At 36.8% G+C, this 20,891-nt stretch overlaps 7 protein-coding genes and 1 pseudogene across 11 annotated transcripts in view; 2 read left to right on the plus strand and 6 right to left on the minus strand.

The window, feature by feature from the left end:
* The window catches only part of LOC104792941 (E3 ubiquitin-protein ligase SHPRH-like), a 9,492-nt gene extending 9,167 nt beyond the window's left edge, over positions 1-325 (minus strand). The window contains exon 1 of the mRNA XM_010519214.1: positions 218-325. The gene's annotated coding sequence lies outside the window, so the exon portion shown is untranslated. The remainder of the gene's footprint in view (positions 1-217) is intronic.
* On the plus strand, positions 459-1,534 carry LOC104792942 (probable RNA-binding protein EIF1AD). The gene is made up of 4 exons (XM_010519215.1): positions 459-731; positions 843-918; positions 1,018-1,144; positions 1,237-1,534. Exons 1-4 carry the CDS (start codon positions 618-620, stop codon positions 1,439-1,441), a joined length of 522 nt encoding a protein of 173 aa, XP_010517517.1. The 5' UTR covers positions 459-617; the 3' UTR covers positions 1,442-1,534.
* On the minus strand, positions 1,691-2,181 carry LOC104699357 (thioredoxin-like protein CXXS2). Its single transcript, XM_010414675.1, has 2 exons — positions 2,050-2,181; positions 1,691-1,952 (listed from the first exon to the last, which is right to left on the minus strand). Exons 1-2 carry the CDS (start codon positions 2,179-2,181, stop codon positions 1,803-1,805), a joined length of 282 nt encoding a protein of 93 aa, XP_010412977.1. The 3' UTR covers positions 1,691-1,802.
* On the minus strand, positions 2,299-3,523 carry LOC104792943 (thioredoxin-like protein CXXS2). Its single transcript, XM_010519216.2, has 5 exons — positions 3,267-3,523; positions 3,016-3,126; positions 2,758-2,910; positions 2,564-2,686; positions 2,299-2,466 (listed from the first exon to the last, which is right to left on the minus strand). The coding sequence occupies exons 2-5, from the start codon at positions 3,052-3,054 to the stop codon at positions 2,317-2,319; spliced, it is 465 nt and encodes a 154-aa protein (XP_010517518.1). The 5' UTR covers positions 3,055-3,126; positions 3,267-3,523; the 3' UTR covers positions 2,299-2,316.
* On the minus strand, positions 3,695-5,766 carry LOC104792944. Its single transcript, XM_010519217.2, has 3 exons — positions 5,176-5,766; positions 4,581-4,853; positions 3,695-4,103 (listed from the first exon to the last, which is right to left on the minus strand). Exons 1-3 carry the CDS (start codon positions 5,764-5,766, stop codon positions 3,837-3,839), a joined length of 1,131 nt encoding a protein of 376 aa, XP_010517519.1. The 3' UTR covers positions 3,695-3,836.
* LOC104792947 (autophagy-related protein 18c-like) lies at positions 10,567-14,746 on the plus strand. Of its 4 annotated transcripts, none has more exons than XM_019247026.1 (5): positions 10,811-11,814; positions 12,261-13,180; positions 13,503-13,752; positions 14,122-14,245; positions 14,404-14,746. In XM_019247026.1, exons 2-5 carry the CDS (start codon positions 12,389-12,391, stop codon positions 14,495-14,497), a joined length of 1,260 nt encoding a protein of 419 aa, XP_019102571.1. In that variant the 5' UTR covers positions 10,811-11,814; positions 12,261-12,388; the 3' UTR covers positions 14,498-14,746. The 4 variants fall into 4 exon arrangements, with proteins under 4 accessions (XP_019082294.1, XP_019102571.1, XP_019102573.1 ...); XM_019247028.1 differs by having other exon boundaries at positions 10,812-11,814; positions 12,400-13,180; XM_019226749.1 differs by lacking the exons at positions 14,122-14,245; positions 14,404-14,746 and adding an exon at positions 13,805-14,115 and having other exon boundaries at positions 10,567-11,814; positions 13,503-13,716.
* LOC104792946 lies at positions 14,850-16,427 on the minus strand (annotated as a pseudogene).
* Positions 16,827-20,659, minus strand: LOC104792948 (stomatal closure-related actin-binding protein 2). Of its 2 annotated transcripts, none has more exons than XM_010519222.2 (13): positions 20,524-20,659; positions 19,641-19,954; positions 19,420-19,548; positions 19,200-19,292; positions 18,915-19,061; positions 18,757-18,825; positions 18,522-18,605; positions 18,253-18,433; positions 17,987-18,103; positions 17,830-17,888; positions 17,619-17,750; positions 17,363-17,512; positions 16,827-17,242 (listed from the first exon to the last, which is right to left on the minus strand). In XM_010519222.2, the coding sequence occupies exons 1-13, from the start codon at positions 20,645-20,647 to the stop codon at positions 17,216-17,218; spliced, it is 1,626 nt and encodes a 541-aa protein (XP_010517524.1). In that variant the 5' UTR covers positions 20,648-20,659; the 3' UTR covers positions 16,827-17,215. The 2 variants fall into 2 exon arrangements, with proteins under 2 accessions (XP_010517524.1, XP_010517525.1); XM_010519223.1 differs by lacking the exon at positions 20,524-20,659 and adding an exon at positions 20,361-20,501.

Here is a 20,891-nt window from a genome sequence, read left to right on the forward strand (position 1 = left end):
AAAAAAAAAAGCTAAATTAGAAACCTCATTACTGACAAGATACAAAACCCGAGTAGGGAAACAAACAACACACAAACAATTTAAGACCTTTACGCAATTTCATAGCTTAAAACCAGAAACTTTATGCAATTTCAATATAGAGTTCTTCAATCAGTTATATGATTCATACGGGAAAAAAACTCAGGTTACGATAATAAAAGCAAACAAAATTACAAACCTGTGAAGCGAAAGAGAATTCGACAAAAATTCAGGAAATACGAATCGACGGAGACGGTGGAGGAGTGGAAACCAAGCGCCGGAGAAGATTTATAGACCGCCGCTTGATTATTATAACGAATTTTTCCGGTTTATCTGCTAATTCGTTTGTACCGACTTAGCTATGGAATGACAATATTACCCTTGGGTTATAAACAAAATAACAAAAAATTACCCTCGTTGAACGAAACAACTCTTCCTCTTCTTTACTGTGCTTCTCTTTAAGGCATTGTGTGCGATTCTCTACTAAAACGGCTCACGACTGCAAGCAAAACCCTAATTTCAATTTCTTTGTTGATTTTGCTCTTCTTGGTTGTAACTTTGTTTTTGGAATTTGAGTTTGAAAAGAGTTAAAAGAAGAGATGAACAGAGGAAGAAGGAATCTGAAACAAGCGGCGTCAGAGCAGGATTTCACGCTTGAGGAATGTCAAAGCATTGCCCAAGTCGTCTCTCTCAGAGGTTCCAATCAAATTGAGGTATAAAAAAAGACCTCCTTTTTTATCAATTGGGTTTCACTCCTTTACTAGCGAGGCTTGTTCTAGAACTGTTTTTTTTTTTTTTTTAATTTGTCGTCGTCTCTTTTGAAGATAATGGATGCAAAAGGAGAGAACTCATTAGCATTGTTTCCAGCCAAGTTTCGTGAGAGCATGTGGATCAGACGAGGTAAATAAATTTCGTGTTTTTTTATATATACAATTATGTTACTTGATTCTTCTCTCAGGCTTTGGAGTTTGAGATGGTGTTTGATGTTGTTTGCTACAGGAAGCTTTGTAGTGATTGACCATACAGGCAAGGAAAAGGCGCAAGAGTCTGGTAGCAAAGTTACATCTATTGTGTGTAAAGTTCTCTTCTTTGAGCAAGTCCGTCTCCTTCAAAAGTCCCCGGAATGGTAAAAAAGAAGCTTCTTTCTTTTGTTCTGCATCAATGGCATCTAAATTTTCAGCAGCATAGCTCATGTTAGTTTGGGTATGGTGAATGCAGGCCGGAAGTCTTCAAAGATACTAAACCAATTCCAGCTGATGAAAGCTCTCAGACACCTATTCCAGAGCAAGAAGATGATGGTGAAGATGATTCAAGTGATGATGATGATGGCATGCCCCCATTGGAAGCAAACACAAACAGATTGAGACCGTTTGGAGTGAAATGTGACGCAGAAACAGATTCAGGGTCAGATTCTGATTCATAGTTGCAATTTGTATCTTATTAAACAGTATTGTAACCAACACAGAGCTGCTGACAAGCAGAGTTTTGATTTGCAATAGAATTGATTTTGATTATTGATCTCTATGGCTCACAGAGAATGGCCCTTGCATCCCAATTTCTTTTTGCAATTCTTGTTAAGTCGTCATTGGAGTCTGAAAAGTAGAATATGTAAAAACATGTGAAAAGAAAACTGTAATCTTTGGACCTGCAATAATTGGAGCCATGTCTAAGATTGAGATTAAAACTATAACAACAGAAATCTCAGGTGATACTATCATAATCTGCAATGAAACTACTGGAAACCGTTTCTTTGTATAGATTCCGACATGGAAACTAGATTACAGTTAAGATTGTCTGAGAAGGAGATCTGCAGCTGCTGCAGTTTTCTTCTGAAGCTCTGCAGCATCGCCACCTACAAGTTTATCCATTTGCCTCCCATCCTTGAGGAACACTACTGTTGGAGTTGCTTCCACGTTCCATTCATTACTAAACTCCTGTTTTACACATATGTTAACCCACAAATCCCTCAGTTTCGAGCTCCCATCTTTACACGAAATCATTCGAAGGAACAGAAGTTTTTTGGTTACTTACAGCGAGCTCTTCGACGTCTATAGTGACAAATATCATTGATGTGTATGTGGAAGCAAGCTCATGATATATTGGTGCTAGCTTTTTACAAGGTAAACACCATGAAGCCTTGAAATTCACTACGAGCTGTTTCATGTTACAAAGAATCAGATCATATCAAGCTGNTAAAACTATAACAACAGAAATCTCAGGTGATACTATCATAATCTGCAATGAAACTACTGGAAACCGTTTCTTTGTATAGATTCCGACATGGAAACTAGATTACAGTTAAGATTGTCTGAGAAGGAGATCTGCAACTGCTGCAGTTTTCTTCTGAAGCTCTGCAGCATCGCCACCTACAAGTTTATCCATTTGCCTCCCATCCTTGAGGAACACTACTGTTGGAGTTGCTTCCACGTTCCATTCATTACTAAACTCCTGTTTTACACATATGTTAACCCACAAATCCCTCAGTTTCGAGCTCCCATCTTTACACGAAATCATTCGAAGGAACTGAAGTTTTTTGGTTACTTACAGCGAGCTCTTCGACGTCTATAGTGACAAATATCATTGATGTGTATGTGGAAGCAAGCTCATGGTATATTGGTGCTAGCTTTTTACAAGGTAAACACCATGAAGCCTTGAAATTCACTACGAGCTGTTTCATGTTACAAAGAATCAGATCATGTCAAGCTATTTGCAGAGGAAGCCTGTAAAAAAAAAGCTTACAATGTTGCCATTCCTTTTAGCTTCTGTCATCTTCTCCTCCCACTTCTCGATTCTACTTACGGGATGGACCTTCCCTTTTATAAATCCGGACCCTTTTTGGCTCCAAGCTTGAGTCTTGTTCTTTCTACTGCAACAGCATATACATGACCACACCTGTTTAAGACATGAGAGTTATGAACATTTTTTCATATAAACTTACTAATTGGTTTTTGACATGATCTCCTTAAAACTTGTCAATTCTGAGGGTAAAGGTCTTACCTTTCTACAACAAGGAGTTCTTGTACAATGATTCCCCATTAACTCTTTACACACGAGCAAAATCTATCACCATTAGTTCTTGTACAATGAATCTGGGGGATCATTAGCTCTCTGAATCAACAGCACAAACAAAAACCCGTTTCCTCAAATATAAACAACGCTAAACAGAAAAGGAGAAAACTACAGATGAAAATGAAGGACCAGCTATTTAGGGTTGATTATTAAAAGGAAGAAAATTGTGAAAGGATTACCTCTAGGTCAAGCCAACTTCAGATTGCTCGTTTGTTCTTGCCTCATAATTAGTTTCAGCCTCAGAGCCAACGGGCAAAAGATAAAGCCGAGATGATCAAGAATTCAAGATCAAAAATTTCTGTGAAAAGATTCAGAAACATCAACAAGAAGGATCAAGAGAAGGTTCAATTTAGCCAACAAAACATCTTTTATTTCTTTGGGTTACATGATACATGCGATGGGAAATTGGTTTAATTAACCATAACTAATGGCTAATTTTGTAGACCAGAACTGGTTAATGACAAATCTCTTTGTGCTGCTGCTGCCTATGTTGTGCATTTATTAAGCTTAAACCGGTAAAAACATGAAAGCCAAAAGTTGTAAACCAAAAGATTTCATAGCACAGGCTGCTCTAACAAAGAGACACATCCTCGCATGAAGAAATCAGTAATCATAATAGCATCCTCTGATAAACATAGCCAGGGAAAATTATTTCTCGAAAGTTAGCAACAACAAAAAAAACGGGTGTTGTTTTTATATCCAGTAAATAAGAAACGTTTTCAAGTTTTCTGGGGAAGAAAAAATATGAATTATGAGCCCTCTTTCTCGAGCTTCTCGATCTCTTCACGGTGCTTTCGTTCGGCTTCTTGAAGTTCTCTTTCAGCGTCTTCTTCCTCCTCAATTCTATCAAGATTATCGAACTCCTTAGTTGCTGCCATGGCTTTCACAACAGGGTCTCTTAACACAGAGATTAAACCACCACCAACTCTGTACTCTTCTTCATCGCCTATAAGAAATAACCGTTGGTCTGGACCAGACGCCATTGGAATATCTACCGCCAAAAGCTTCATGTCATACTGAAGAAACAGACACATGAACATGATAAAGTTACCAAAACTCACAATATATGGGAATAACTGGTAAAATGGGATTATCTGATGATATAACAAATGGAAAGACCTAAGTAACCAGACAGACAAACGCAATGTCAAGTAACCTCAGTATCCGTAACATTATACAAGCCTAAAATTTTACTACCATCACAGTTTCTAAACCACATAGAGAAATTCATTAAAACACTCTCCGCTTGCAACCAAAATGTCCAACCAACCCTACACCCAAAACAATCAGCCAAGAGATCCTCATGAACTGATCCTTCGCTAACTGCTCTCTAGCCAATTCATAACAGCTCTAATCTACTACATTCAGTCCTAAGCTAGATACAGTGGAGCTATAACTTCTTCAAAGGTTATTACAATCCTTAAGATTACAACGCAAACAAACACAGAAGAAGGTTGAGCAAACGAGGAAGTGTGAAGTTGAGAAAGTGAAACCTGGCCTTTCTTCTTCTTAACTTCAACGCTAACAAGACCCTTTCTCTCAGAACCCTGAACGGGGAATAGGAGAAAGCAGCGCTTGCTCCTTATTGTTGGCTTGAATTTCTTAAATGTTAAGCCACCACCTGACATCACATAAGCTCGTAAATCTGATCCTGACAGAGGAGCACCCATAACTTCAAGAATTTCAGCTGCCGTATTGATCTTCCTCATGGTCATTCTATAAACTTTATCGGGGTTAATTGTGAACCTTGCGCGTAGGTATAGTCCCTATTATTAGAAATATGCAGATAGCTGTGAAGGAGTGATTTCTATATGATGAAATAGGAGAAGGTGAATATAACAGCAACAAAACCATATCATATAGCAGTTTTTGCATTCTATAATCCTCTAGTCGTGGTAAAATCAAACCAATATCATTGCAAGCTCCAAATCCACTCACTATCAAGCATCAACCAATAACCCTACAGAGACATTCCTAAATTTCATTCAATTCAGAACAACTTCATGGTACTGACGTGGGAAAACATTGCAAATTCAATCACTGAAACAGCACTAAGACATGGAGCAACCCATCAAGATCGGAACTTACAGAAAATGCTACGATGGCAGAGGAGAGTGCTAGAAACCCATACTTGGCCATGCCCTCTGAGAGGCCAACAAATGTACTAGCAATTCCAAACATAATCCTCCAAAGAAAAATACACACGAAAACCCCTCCAGCTCCAAACACAAAAAGACTATTCTTTTTCCAAAACCCATCAATGTGCAACCCTATAGCCTCACGGTATCTAGCAAAAGTAGAACTAACAGCTTTAACAGGCTTCTCAACAACCTTCCTCGCAAAATTCCCATCAACCTTTCGGAATCCAGTGCTCTTAGTGGATACCAATCTAAACGCCGATGCAAAACTCAAATTCAAACGAGGCAAACCCAAAGCCTGCAGCTTTGGACTGAGCTTAGGAGAGGACAGAATCTGAGATAACCCTACGTTTGTATAAGTGGGTTTCGAGGATAAGCTATGGAAGCTAAACCTAGACTGAAGCTGGGAAACACCATTCGAGGGAATAGCTGGAGAAGACAAAGCCGATGGGTTTGAGCGGGTAATGGTGACAGGGTTGACCCGTGTGTAATGCAATCGAATTAACCCTTGAATTGCTTTAAAGTCCGATGCTTTCACCATCTTATACAGCTTTTTAGATCGATCTCACGAGCACGACACAAAAGATCCTAACTTTGGAGTAATCGCGCCTGATTCAAAGTTACCTCGACTCAAAAAAAACTGATCAAACAAATCAAATCAAATGCAACAAACAACATAAGTCAAAGATCTCAAATTGAGATCGAAGAGATCAATCAATCCATTGAAGAAAGCCAAAGTCTTCCCATTGCCGAAGCTTTTTTTTTCTTTTCTTACTGTTCTTGACGTCAATGACAATGGTGATCGAATTGAAAGAAAGATCGGGTCGACCCGGTCCTAGCCAGGTCAGGTCAGGTCGGGTCGGGTGGGGTTTAATTAGTTATCGGGTCTTTTTTCTTGAACCAAGGAACAAGCACAAGACAATAGGGGCCACAAAGTGTATAAGTTCAAAACTCCAAATGCCCAATATTCTGGTCGGTTCGCAGATGACAGGTTGGCGGAAAGGGTGATATTGTCATTTCATAATTTTTTTTTTTTTTTGTTTTTTGTGATTGGTGTTTTTCACTCGACAAGAGTGGGGGTGGCCGAAGGACTATGAAATAATTCTATCTCAATTGGGATCATCTAAATATGAACAGCACACCCACTTATATCTTTTTGTTGAACAAGATGTGAAATTAACCTTATNTTTTTTTTTTTTTTTTTTTTGGTGATTGGTGTTTTTCACTCGACAAGAGTGGGGGTGGCCGAAGGACTATGAAATAATTCTATCTCAATTGGGATAATCTAAAATATGAACAGCACACCCACTTATATCTTTTTGTTGAACAAGATGTGAAATTAACCTTGTATCTTATTTACCAACATAGGCAACATGCATGTGTCTCGTTTATATGTGTGTGTGTGTTGCCTGTATCTTAGTGAATTGATTTAGACATTATAGAAAAGCTAATCTGATGGATATGCCTATGCTTTTTTATCAAAGGTATACCCATACACCAAATTTAACACTATTTTTGTTTGTTATTGCATAATTTGTAACTATGAACAAGATAAACTGATCTTTTTAACTGTAAAAAGAAATAAATACATGTTGCGGTGCAACAACATGTAATAATGATATCCAAAAAGAAAAGAGAAGAGAAAAATGTTTGAATTCTAAGTCAAATATGCAAGAAGTACATATATACATCTAAATGTTCACATCCATACTGAAGATGCAAATCTTATGATACGTTCACGAGATTTTTCAATAATTGAATTTGCGAATTGCGATGTTTATAATTGTTTCACTTGGAGGAATTATTATACACAATAATTGATACTTGTGTTCACGAGTTTGGGAGATTCTTGAATGCATAAAGACAATGATACTACTTATTTTTCGGGACCAATTATATTATACACTAATCATCCTCAGTGTCCAATAATATGATTTCTAGCTACTACTATGTGTCATCTCCCGTCCACTCATAATCTATAAGCTTACAAAAATAAAGATAAAAATATATATAAACAAAAGACTTGATTAGATAAAACATTATCTAAATTCTCAGTTCTTCCACCTCTCATTAAATGTGATCCAAAATAAAACTAAAGAACCTTAAAAAGCTGGCTGGTGAACTTCTTGATAGCTCTCTCCCATCAAAAATTAATTCTAATCATCCAAAAAAAAAAAAAAAACCTGAAACACAAACACAAAACTGCACAGGTCACCATCTCTCTCTTTCTCTCTCATGTATGTAAGATATGGTGAGATATGAAGAAACAGTTACCTTTCCCTGACTCCCATGAAGACAATGACTCAACATCACCACCATCATCATCATTCATCATCATAATCTTCATCTCTTTTTGGTTGTCCCTTCTTTGAACCACCACTAGCTAATAGCTAGTTGCTAGTTGCAACAGCCACCTACTTCTCATTTTTCTATAAGTTACCGTCTCCACTTATAGTTTCAGCGCTTTAGGGTTGAGAAGATTGATTCCACCAGAAGAGCTAGCTAGGGCTTTCAGACAGCTGCTCAGAAATCTGAGTGTGAAACATCAATTAAGAACCATGTAAGGGTTTTCTCTTTGTTTATTTATTACATCTACAATGAGTTGTGGCTTGCTTGAGATCTATTATCTCAACCACGATTTCTCGGGTCACTGCTTTTAGGGTTTATTTCTCCTTGTCTTATGATCTCTTATTACCATTTATGGTTTGCTTCATCAATTTTTTTTTTTTGGCCAAATGGCTTGCTTCATTCAGATCTTAATTATCTCTCTTTCCCTGCCCACAATAAGATATCTCTACTTTTAGGGTTTTCCCCTTGTCTAAATCTAAGGCATGTAATATGCAATTTCTCTGATTTTGGGCTTCAATCTCTTGCACAAACATCTCTAGAATCCGAGATCTCATGGAAAAAAAGTGAATATATATCTCTTGCTCCAAATTAAATCTTGTATTGTTTTAAGTGATAAAACCAGATTACGTTTGTTTAGTCTTTCTATATATTTTCTTATTTTATTTTCTCATGATTTGCAATGACTATGGTGGAATCTTTACACACATGATTTGGACCTGTCTGTTTAATTAGGTATATATTTACTCAAGTAGTTATTATTAATGTCGTTATTATTGTGGGGACTGTTCATCTGTGCAGGGCTTACATCACTCACAAACCAATTTCAATTTATTTTTTAAAGAGAAAACCCATTAATAATGTTTTTATGATTTCAATGTTTGATGAACAGTTCATCCTTTGTCTCTCTCTTGGTAGCCTCTTCTTGACAAGACCCATCACTGGTCTTACTTCAACAGTAAAGCTTGCTTCTTTCTGTGAAGTTTCAAAAATACACTCGGCTTCCAAACTTTGTAAGTTAGTTCATATATACAAATATATATATATATATACTTGCTAGACATTCTAATTCACTGCTGAGTGCTGATGCATATATAAGTACATGCAATGACATTTCAAAGTAAATGTTCACATAAGTACATAGGAAGTTGTCTTGGTAACATTTGTCTTGTTGTCGATGTCCCATTGTAAGCAATAAGTGCATGTGTTTGAAACGATATCCCATGCCTAACTATCAACTGACCACAACTTACTTTTCATACTGTGGCCCTTCATTGTTTCAAAAGAATACATATGAGTCGAGGTCAGACAAAATAGTTAGATATAGAAGGAGATTCTTTCAGTCCAGTCATGGATAGAAAAAGAAGAGGGTAGAAATATCTGCCGACTCATCCATCCAAACACTCGTGGTAGAAAAAATATAGATTTTAAACCGCAGTGACTGTGTGAATGATGCGGGAGATATTTTTGATCCTTCTTTATCTGTGTTTGGACTGAAGGGAGCTCCTTCTTTTTTCTACAATTTTTCGTTTTTTATCAAGATCTGGATCATATATAGATTTGCATCTAGACACGATGATTTCAACCGAACTGAACTGATATTTGGATTTGCATTTTCTATACTCGTTGAACCACATCTCAAAATGAATCCAAAGAACATAACCCATATGGTTTAGGATTTGAGTCGTGTCCACGTGCTGGAGAATCTAGCCACTTATCATTAGGGTTGCATTAAAGGTGCTTATAGTCATGTATAAAAGTAAAGTTTTCTTTAAACGATGTATATATATACCATTCTAAACCAAATCTTCGGTTATGACTACGGACGGATATATATATATATTACGACGGTCCTTGTTAAATACTAATATTAGATGTTGTGTTTGGAGTTTTGGACAGTGAAGAAGTAACATGTTTATAGTATCCATTTTTCCTCCCTCTATTATTAGATGGGTTAAGACTTAAGAGATAGTATTATTTATTTAGTATCTCACTAATCGTAGTAATATTATAATAGACGTAGTGTTCTTGCCTTATTCGTATTCTGCAAATTAAGTAAGACTAATTTTGTACTTGTTATTTGCATATTCCCGATGTTTGGAGATGGAGCCATCAGCCATGCATGATGGTTCACACCACTTTACATCGTCCTTTGAAAGAAAAAAAAATGATATATTTACATCTTGAAATTAATTATTCTTTTTTTTGGCTTATAAGTGTTAGATTTCAACTTTTATAAGTACGTATATACAGTACGTCACTACAGAATTCTTGAATTTTCTAGGTATTTCTCATTTTTTTTATGCCCTACGTCTCCAAATTAAGTTTCATGGAACTGAATCAACTAGTTAATTAATGCCGATTGCCGATATTAGACGAAATAAAAGGAAGTGGATATCGAATCGTTACATCAAATATATATGATCAATATCACTATATATCTATATGAGCCATATGACAATATTAATCCGAAAATAGAGTATAAAATTTGCAACCATTTTAATTTGTATAAAAATTATAGACCCGTGCACGATCTCGAGTCGTTGTTTAATAATTTATCAAAGCCAAAGGTGTATTTGTGTCGTTCATATGTGTATTTATTTGTCTGCAATAATGCAGATATGGAAACATAGCAAGTAGATATATATGGAAAATTTCTCATCATGTGATCATCCAACTCACAATTAGTATATTAAATAGAAAAGGCATACATCATTTGTTCGAAGGAATGAAATAATTAACAATTAGTATCATAATAATGAACTAGGGTTTATTTTAGTTCAGGCCGGTGGTTACCGACAAAATGTTTCATCTTTTTACGTGTCGCGAAACAATGGTTTCAATTTCCCTAGACATTTCCCAAAAACCCATCACGTTTTTATGCTTCATATGTACATGTAATAATATTCTCCAATTCTTGGTGAGTGGTACTCCAAAAAGTACAAATAGTATACTACCTGTATAAAAATGATCTACTAATATGTTTTCAAATTATTTGTGACAATATAATCAAAATCTAAACTTTACAACTCTATTGCAATTTATGACAAAAAGTTATTGTGAGAATTTATGCTCTCTCAAACTCATTATTCAGACTCGGCCACAAAAGAGGTAATGGAACTAATAAAGAACTATAAACCGAATGATACAAAACAACAACCAAAATGTACGAGTTCAATCAATAAAAAAACCCTATGTCTCCCCAGAATCTAATTTCGAATATACTATATATATGTTCATGCTCTTAGTTTGAATAAATCTTGTGCATGAATTTTATCTCTCTAATTCTAGCTAGCAACTTTGAGATTAAATAGAAAGAAAACAAGGTGACTAGAACATGACGACGAGTTGTTGAGTAAAGATGGGGGTCCTAATTAATTATATTAGCTACAATTAATGAAAATGAGATTATAAGACAAATAATTCTAACTGATGAAACTTTTAAAAATGACTAAACAAAAACTATACCATGAAATTAACACACCGAAACAAAAAAGATGGTCGAGGTTTGTCAACAACTTGCTATTTTAGTAATTAGTAAATTTACAATTATGGAGTGGAATATTATTACTATGAGACTTAAACTAAACTTTATTTCAAAACAGAATCAAGTGATAATTGGTCCATGTCTCCTCCCTCTCTCGGAAACTGGGGCTTTTTATGTTTTTTATACTATATGGTGCGCATTGAACAAAGAGAGTAAATAGCGAGTGCTTTTATTGGGGTTCTCACTAAATTACATAGCCAAATCACTTTTTTCCAAATATGGATTGGTTTGTCTCCAAAAGTGAATTTTCCATTTTTGGTAAATTTACCATATTACTATTCCACAAACGGCACGACAGCTTCATCCACCAAATTAAAACGACACGAGTTCTGTTTTCTTAAAAAAAAAACAGTAGACACGTGATTCTTAGAGGATGATGGGTGACTAAAAAAGAGAGCCAATAGCTGGCGGCCCACTTGCACATAAATAGCCCATCAAAGGCTAACCGACTAAACATTTTCGAAAATAAAAACAATCAGAAAAACAAACAAACCGGAGAAATGAACTTTGGACGAACGAAAGATTCTCTTAAATTTACCGGTAGAGAGAGGAGAAGTCATTCAGGGAAAAATCAACATCAGCAGAGCTCTGGAGCGTGTTCCGTGTTCGTTGCAATTGAAATTGAAAATTGAAGCTTCAAGATTCATTGTAGATCTCTCGTTGTTGTTACTCGTCGCTTTGGTCTCCTTCCGATTGGTGAGAGGATTCGTTTATCCCCTTTGCTAATGTTTCAACTTTGAATCAAAAGATCGATTATTATGTTATTTTTTTTTTTTAAATCTGGATGTTAACTAAATTTTGATGTATTGTATATGAAATTTGAATTCTTTTTTTTTTTTTTAGGAGTATGCACTACAGAATTTTACCAGTTAGTTAATGTGGTATCTCTGAAAGAACTTTGTAACTTTTGCCTGTGTGTAGTAGTTTCGATCTGAGTCAAATTTCTGAGGTTGTCCTGCTTTGCATTGTGGCGAGGTTTCATATGATGATTCTGTTAATTATGTTTCTTTTAAGTATCCCTGAGGCATTTGTTTGCTGTATTTTTCTTTGTTCTGATTTGGGTTTTGAGCTATGTATTAGCATAACTGCGATATGATGATGTTTTGGCATGAATTTAACTTTTTAAATTTACTATCTTTCAGGTCCGTTGTTATTTTTTTTTTTTTCGTTCTGGAGTTGAGATCACTCTAAGCTTTTCTGCTGGGTGTATCTTGTTATAGCTGGCACCAGTTTCTGCTTTATCTTTCCGTGGTTATTGATTTTGATATGAATGTGGTGTAGTATTGTAAAGGATCGAATAAGAATGAGTTCAACTGTTTCGAATCCCCAAGGGGTTCTGCAACCGGGTGGTTATGGTGGTCATGACTCCAGAAGTAACAGCACTTCTGGCTCTTTTGTGGGTCCGGATTCAGAATCTAATGAAAACGAAGAAGCGGAGTTGGTTTCTGTCTCTTGGAACCAGGATTCAAGTTGTTTTGCTGCTGGAACAAGTCATGGTTTTCGTATTTATAACTGTGAGCCTTTCAAGGAAACTTTTAGGCGTGAGCTGAAGAATGGCGGGTTTAAAATTGTGGAGATGCTTTTCCGAAGCAATATATTGGCGCTTGTTGGTGGTGGACCTAAGTCTCAGTACCCTTCAAACAAAGTACTGATTTGGGATGATCATCAGAGCCGCTGCATCAGTGAATTTGCATTTCGGTCTGAGATTCGTTCGGTGAAACTAAGAAGGGATCGGATCGTTGTTGTTCTTGAACATAAGATATATGTTTACAATTTTATGGACCTAAGACTTCTTCATCAGATTGAAACTCAAGCAAATCCAAGAGGTTTATGTTGCCTTTCTCATCATTCAAATACATCTGTGCTGGCTTGCCCTGGTCTTCATCGAGGAGAGATTCGAGTTGAACATTTTGGGCTTAACATGGTGCAAATCATAAATGCTCATGATTCCAGTATTGCGTGCATGACCTTGACATTGGATGGTTTGTTGCTCGCTACTGCCAGTACAAAGGGCACGCTGATTAGAATCTTCAATACCATGGACGGAACTCGTTTGCAAGAGGTGAATATGAATTACTCATTTCTCCTTCCTTTCTGAATGCATTGACTTATATGTCATATAGATCACTACATCATTTGTTTTGCCATCACATAGATCAAGAGAACAGTGTCAAATCAGACTTTGAACAAATAGATCTGTTCTGACTTAATGAGTTGTAACTGACAAACCTGTTTTATGTTTTTTTTTTGTTAGTAAAAAGTTCACTCAGGTGAAGTCCCATTCCTCTGTTAATGAAATTGGTTGATAGAATGTTTTACGTAGCAGATGCCACTTTGATGCTCATTACTAATGCATGCTACAATTCAATGCTGCTTCTTCATAGGTACGAAGAGGAGTGGACAGAGCAGATATTTATAGCATTGCACTTTCACCAAACGTGCAGTGGCTGGCAGTATCAAGCGACAAGGGGACTGTTCACATTTTCTCTCTTAGAGTTAGGGTAGTTGGGGAGGATTCTCATTCCACTGAAAATGCTGCTCTCCTGACACAACAAACTTATTCTAATTCTCTGCAAGGCCTTGTTTCTCCAACCACTGGTACCAATCCTGGTTCGTCTTTATCGTTTATGAGAGGTAAGCAAAACTTTAATGTCCGAATTAAATATGATGCCTTGCTTCTTCTTAGAGTTGCTTTTGGAACAAAGGAAGACACCAAATCATTGTTGATTCTTTTCTCATGACACAGCCAAGAAAAGGTTATTTGTATCCTAAAAACTAATGGAGTGGGAACAATGACTATGCAGTAGTTCTAAGTCCATAGATATATTCCCTTCATAGTAGCATATTGCTTAGATTATGAATTACCGTTGACATTATTCTGTCTTCTATTTATGATCTCTCCCATTAATGTAGAGTTGGGAAGACTAGTGTTTGGAGTGCTACTGTGAAACCTTACAATTCATTGCCTCCTCCTTACCTAACATATAGAGACTCTTGTTGCAGGTGTTCTGCCAAAGTATTTCAGCTCGGAATGGTCATATGCACAGTTCCATGTATCAGAAGTCACACAGTTCTTTGCAGCGTTTGGCAGTCACAACACGGTTGCTATTATCGGGATGGATGGAAGGTATAATATGCCCATTCTGATGTCTCTTAGATATATCCAAATTGCTGTTCTATCACGACCAAGAATCTTACAACAGAACAATTTATGTAGTTGTACATGTATAAAAATCACCCTCAGATCTCTTCTTAGTGCTCACTCGTGTTTTCTTGGGCTCGCAGTTTCTACAGATGCAGCTTTGATCCGGTGAACGGGGGAGAGATGGGACAGCTAGAGTATTTCCACTTTCTAAAGACGGATAACCGCACCCAATAAGTCAGATTCATGCTCCAATCACTCCTCTAAGCCTCTGTACATATACCATGTCTATGTAAATAGATTTGGTGAGATTGCATAAGATTTGATTCTTGCAAATTGCTATTTCGGGTGAAGGACATGCATATTGATTGGGACTATGTACATATCTACATAGCAAGATTTATCCGCAACAGTTTGATTCTAAACACTCTTTATGTAAACTTTCTGATAACACCATATAAAGAGTAATAACAATTGAAGAAAACACTTTCAACGAATTCCCGGGAAACAAGGTCTCCCATTTTTTTATGTTTCTTGGATCTGGGATCTCATCATAACATATACGAATAATCTACAATGAGTGTTTTAGATAATCTTACAATACAGCCATTTTGAATCGAGCTATTGCTGCATCAGAATGGGGGATCGATGGAAATGGAGACACTTGGGTGAGGTAAGGTTGAAGGTAAGTCGAAACCTGACATAAACTCGCCTCCATATAAACCAGCAGCAGCTCCAACTACTGCACCGGCTCCCAATCCAGCAGCAAACCCTGGTCCAGGCCTTGCATATCCTCTTCCCGCTCCTCCTGGTGCTCCTCCAGATGATGATGATGATGATGATGATGGTATATTTGTAACATTCTCTGATTTCGGGATGTATGCTGGCATGTACCCTGAGTTCATAGGTGGTGGTGGCTGCACTGGTGGAGGATAGTAAGGTTGTTGCATTTGTTGGTTGGTGTGGTTCATAGGAGGGTTAGGCACTGATGAGTGCTGCATTGGTGGAGGATAGTAAGGTTGTTGCATTTGTGGGTTGGTGTGGTTTATAGGAGGGTTAGGCACTGATGAGTTGTGGTTATATGGCGGAACTGAGAATGGGTTCGAATTGTTTGACTGATTCATTGGAGCAAATGGATGCTGCGATGGACCAGCCATGTAATCTTGTCCTGAAGTCTTGTAATCCGAGTTGTTCGAGAGCATGACTCCTCCAAAATCCCCTGCGCAAAAGAACAGAAGAAAAAGCATGACTTCTCTTTCCCAGACAAACCCATCTTGAAACGTTAAGACTCAGGAAACTGGGATCTTCGGAAACCCAAGTGTCAGGTTCTATAAGAATTGAGTTACAGGAAACAAAAGCAGCACCAAAGTTGGTTTTTTTTTCTTTTTTTCTGCAGCTTGATTGATTCCACTAAAAGGTAATATGACAGTATCAACATTACCAGTAAAAACCCCAAAGTCCTCTTGTTCTGCCGAGATACGGATGGAAACATCAACAAAACCTTGAGGCTTGCTCGAGTTCTGCTTCCTAAGCTGATAGCTTCCAGTTTCTTCAACTACAGCTTTCGAAGAAGAACTCGGTTGTTGCTTATACTTGGTCAGAAACTCCTTCAAGGAAACAGTAGCAGAGCCATGAAGCCTCTTCCTCAAGAACAAGGGTTCTCTGCTATAAACCTCGACGCGCAAAACCGATTTCGAATCCTCAACCGCGGAATCATCGAGCAAAGTAGCAAAATTTGTTCTCCAAACAGGATTGTCTGATCTTGAAGCATCGATTGTGGTGCAGTACTTGTCTTCTGGATCAAGCCACCCGACGGCGTACATTGGTGTTTCAGTAGAGAGGATCCGATTCCGATTCCAACACGGAGCCCTCGCGCTGATATCAAACAGATTTCAACCAGCATTTTCCCCATTTGAATTTGGATTCGGACTGGCAAGACAAGAAAAAACTAAAGTTTGGAACTTTGAATCTTGTTTCGACGATGGACTCAATTGTGGAAGAGAGAGATAGAGGAACATAAACCTCGGAGTTCGGACAACTATGAGACAAAAAAGGTCGAAAATGTTCCATTTTTTTTTGGTTTGATCTCATTAATTAATAAAAACAAAACATGGACTAATTTGCATGTAATCTTTAATTTACATTATAAAGAAATAAAGTATTTTTGTTGGTCTTTTGACATTTGGACAATTTTGCATCGTAGTAGATAATGCAAAGTTGAATTATATGAGATAGCCCAAATTTTTTTTTAAGAAAAATTAAGCAATTAACATTAAATAAGAATGACGAGTATAGACGGTGGTGGTTTGCTCAAGGCTGTGAAGTCAAATTAAGATCCAACCGGTGGATATTCTTATGGCCGTCGGTGGATGGAGAACTTTCTTCTTGCTATGCCAATAGTCGGTTTCGGAGCATCTCATTACTAAATTTCTTCCGTTACTTGTCGAAACCCCAATAAATAAATCATCTCATTACGATGATTTTAATGCAGAGTTAAATACATTAGATAAGTTCAATTTTAATTTTTTTTATTAAAAGAATTTTCAAATTTATTACATTAATTAAGAAGACTGAAGAGGAGACTTTGTAATACTGAACAAAATACTGTTCTGTTATTACATACAAACAAATCTTTGATTAACCCAAACAAACAAACAAATCTCACACTAGAAAAAAATACAATCTAATTGGCAATGGTGAGACCAAAAAAAACTAAACCAATCAAACAAACAAACCAATAAAAATCAAATCAGGAAAATGCCATATCACCTTAAACTAGTGATCATGCCGCCAATAACACAAATTTGTGTGTTTTCTGCCTAAAACTATGCAGCAACACTGTGTTTTTTCTTCTTTCTAACCACACAGACACATATAGCAGCTGATGCTTGCCGCGCTTAGGAAGAAACTCAGGAGATTTTAAATGAAGAAAATGTTACTTGTTTCATTTTTACCTCAATCATCTGGTCCAACCAGAGTGACCTGCAGGATGTGAAATTGATTCAAAATGAAAGCCTCGCATCAAGACAGAGTAACTGTATTGTTAAATGGGAAATACAAAACAGGAGAAGACAGAAAGAATCAGTGGTAAGTTGTACTCACATTGCAATCATCTGCGTATTTCCGGGCAAGAACAATGGCTGCATTACGTTCTTGCTCTGACTCGAAAGTTAGTAAGAAAGTTATACCCTTTCTTAGTTGCCAGAACAATGCCTTTGCAGGAAGATTAGCATTGCCTCTCACTCCACAGAGCTGAAATGTTTACCAAACCATTTTTAAACTTGAAAGAAAGAAAGAAACTTCAATAAAGCCAAAGGAAGGGTGATATAAAGCGATGATCACAGGTTCTAGATTATACCTGCATGGATGTTGAATATATTTCTCTGGCCTTTGTGATCCATCCTCGGGACAGCTTTATCCTCGCCTTTCCAACAGTAAACACATGGGATCTTGATGCATGGTCTTGTCCATTCATCTGTGATATAACAACCTGAGAAGAAGTTCAATCTGTTTAGCTATAGCAAGAACTATTTTCTTCAATGAGGAGGAAGGGAAAATTGTAAACATACAGTGAATTCACTGTTAGATTTGCGCAGGAGTGATTCAACGCGTGACTGCAAGCCAGCAGCTGTAAACATTGTGTCATTCAATTAGCCATTCTCAATCATTTCCTCATTATAAAACTTCATTTCTTATTAATAGCAAACTAGTAATTGTAACACCTACCAGTATTAATTGGACCGTCGGTTGTAACTGTGAATTTCTGACCGTTTAAAAGAATATCTGCTTGTATTACTCGCCCTACATCGAATGGTTCTGGAGCATATACTGAGCAGTTGGCACCTGAGATTGGAAAATATTGTCAACAGCTCAAGCTAAAAGTTATAAGTTACTACAATGGACCCATCATAACTACCAAACTTGATAGTACATATGTCAATGAATCTACGATATTTTACTATGTATAAAGCAAAGAGAGAATGGCAAGTAACCAGATATAGCTTCTCTTCGACTAGACTCAGATGCTGCACGGTACCACTGGATTGAACATTTGGAAATATCTACACCACTGTCTGAGGAGGTACGGATTCTTAGGCATGAGCCAAGACTTTGTGCACCATCCAGAACATATGGACAAGACTTGGACCCCTCAGCTCTCTTTATTATTGCTATCTATATGACATTTTTTATTTTTAGAGAAAAAAACGGTTTGTTGATAATAAAGGAATAACAAGAAGTAAGCAAGATACAAAATATATACCTCTCGTTGAAGCTTCACAGAATATGCAGACTTCTCTCGAATTTGACTCTTTAAATCATAAAGTTCGTGTTGCATACCAATCACCTAAATTACACAAGCATTCAGTTTATAACTTAAAATTGTAGCCTATCAAGATTTGAACATTTGGATTCTATAGTCAAAAAGATGACTTATGAAAGAAATAGAAAGTCTTATAATAGACATATTTATTTAGAGCAGAGAAATGGAGTTGTACCTTGGTTGGTTTATGCATCCGTTTGATTCGTCTAGCCTCCTGAACCTCCTCAACTAATTTCTCCACATTCTGTGAGACAGAACATAAATTTGATTCAGAATCCTACTCCTTCTATGTCAGAACAAAACATATAAAAAGGATTTGCTACTGATACATACCGGTCCCTGCTCTCGAGAAGCTTTAGAACAAAGCTCTTGTTCTTCAAATGTACCTCCAAGTCTCATCACAAGAGCCCGTGCACTATCTATTTCAGCACAAGCAAATGACTTTTCTTGGTTTACTAACTTCTTTGCATCCTCTGAAGCCTGGATGAGAACACAATGAAACAGCCTTAGTTTGACTGTTAAAAGAAGTAACCAAGCTAGAAGAGAACTGATTCCACAAATGTCTTGCAAAATTTAGATGTACAGTATGTTAAAAAGGACAACGCAGTGGAAACAGACCTTCTTGAGGAAGCTTGCCAGTTTCTTCACTTCAAACTTATCTTGAATTAGTTCACCTTCATTCTGAGTTAACTTAACGGCTAGAGCCTCAACCTACAAGACACAAAAACTGCAACATTTATTTACACCCTTCACAGTTGATTCAAGTCGCCAAAGAAGTGGATATGGTAGCAAGACAGTGCAAATATACTATAGGTAAAGGAAGTAACAAAAGCCTAACCATGGAGATAGCTTTTTCAACTTCTTCCCTGTTACGCCCATCCATCCGACCTCTCACTGTTTCTAAAGCATCCCTAAGTTTCTTTAGCATAACATGTCCTTCCAAAGAAGTCACCTCATTTAAATTTGCCTAAACATTCCAACAAAGAAGCAGACAATGTTAATTTGGAAATTTGTTTATCTGAGACCATTCATCTAAAACACAGACACACAGAGTGGAACCTCGTCAACTAATTTAGAAGCTGCAGCTAAGTTCTTGTCGAATTTGCAAGCGAGGTCACGAACAGAAAGCTGCTTTTGCTGATCTGACAAATCACCGATCTCCTTATCGACGACATCTTTCACAGACAGACCTTTTGAATCATCCTCGGGTTCATCAACAATCTGATCATCAGGTCCTAACTTGTATGATGGAAAATGATTAAAAGCAAAGCTCACATCTGCTGAAATCGGTTCAACCAATGCTCCTTCACACACCACTCTCTTCTCTTCTGTCTTTTTTGGACATACTGTTTTAGTCATTGTCACGATCTTGTCTGCTTACAAAAAGAACAAAGAACAATTAAACTAACATGTCTTCTTATAATCATCAATTCTTAAAAAACCAAGCATTCTCGTGACTGACTACATCTATTGATTTTTTGTCTTTTTTATCTTTTATCATTTAAATGTTCAAGAAATTACTGTAAAATCCAGCAAATGCTAAATGGAACTTGCACTCATCTAAAACTAAATGATAAGTTAATATCAGATTAATTTTACTACATCGGTAAAAAGGGACCAACGTATTATAAAAGATGCAAGAACCCTGAATGGATGATAGAAAATAGGTGTAAGATTAGATTTACAGATGCAAGAATGATATCTAATTCATGCAAAATGAAATGCAAGGAAAAGAATAGATTGAACAACATTGTTAGAAAAACAAAAACTTCTTCTTACATAATAAGAAAACCCCAGAGACAGAGAGAAAGAGGAAGAAGAAAACAAGAAACAGAGAAGAGTCTTTAAAGTCTTTGTTGCAAAAAAGCGTGTGAAGATAGAGAAGAAACGATCAAAAGATGCAGAGAAGTAAAGAGAGGAGCAGGGAGAGTGGGAGACACACCTTTATTATTATTAGTCTTCTGATTCTTTAGTCTCTCTTCCCAAAGACAGCTCGCTTGACTGATCATCATTTCTCTTCTTCTCTCTTCTCTTTTTTCTCTTTCTTTCTTCCACGCCATCATCATCGTTAAAGAGAGAAGAAAGAAAAATAAAAATAAAAAGAAACGTTTTATATCTCGACACAGTCTGGTCCGCCTCTTCTTGTTCGCTGGAAAGTGAAGACGCGCTCTTAAACCCCACGCGCCGTCGGAGGTCCCTACTCTTTATTAAGTTAATTAGTGTTTGTTGGGATGTAATTATGATTCTTAAACGACTCTTTCGTTTTAGTCCCCACTTTTTTATAAGATTAAGCAAAGAATATTTGTATTT

The sequence above is a fragment of the Camelina sativa genome, chromosome 6 (genome assembly GCF_000633955.1).
Source record: "Camelina sativa cultivar DH55 chromosome 6, Cs, whole genome shotgun sequence".
Classification (NCBI taxonomy): domain Eukaryota; kingdom Viridiplantae; phylum Streptophyta; class Magnoliopsida; order Brassicales; family Brassicaceae; genus Camelina; species Camelina sativa.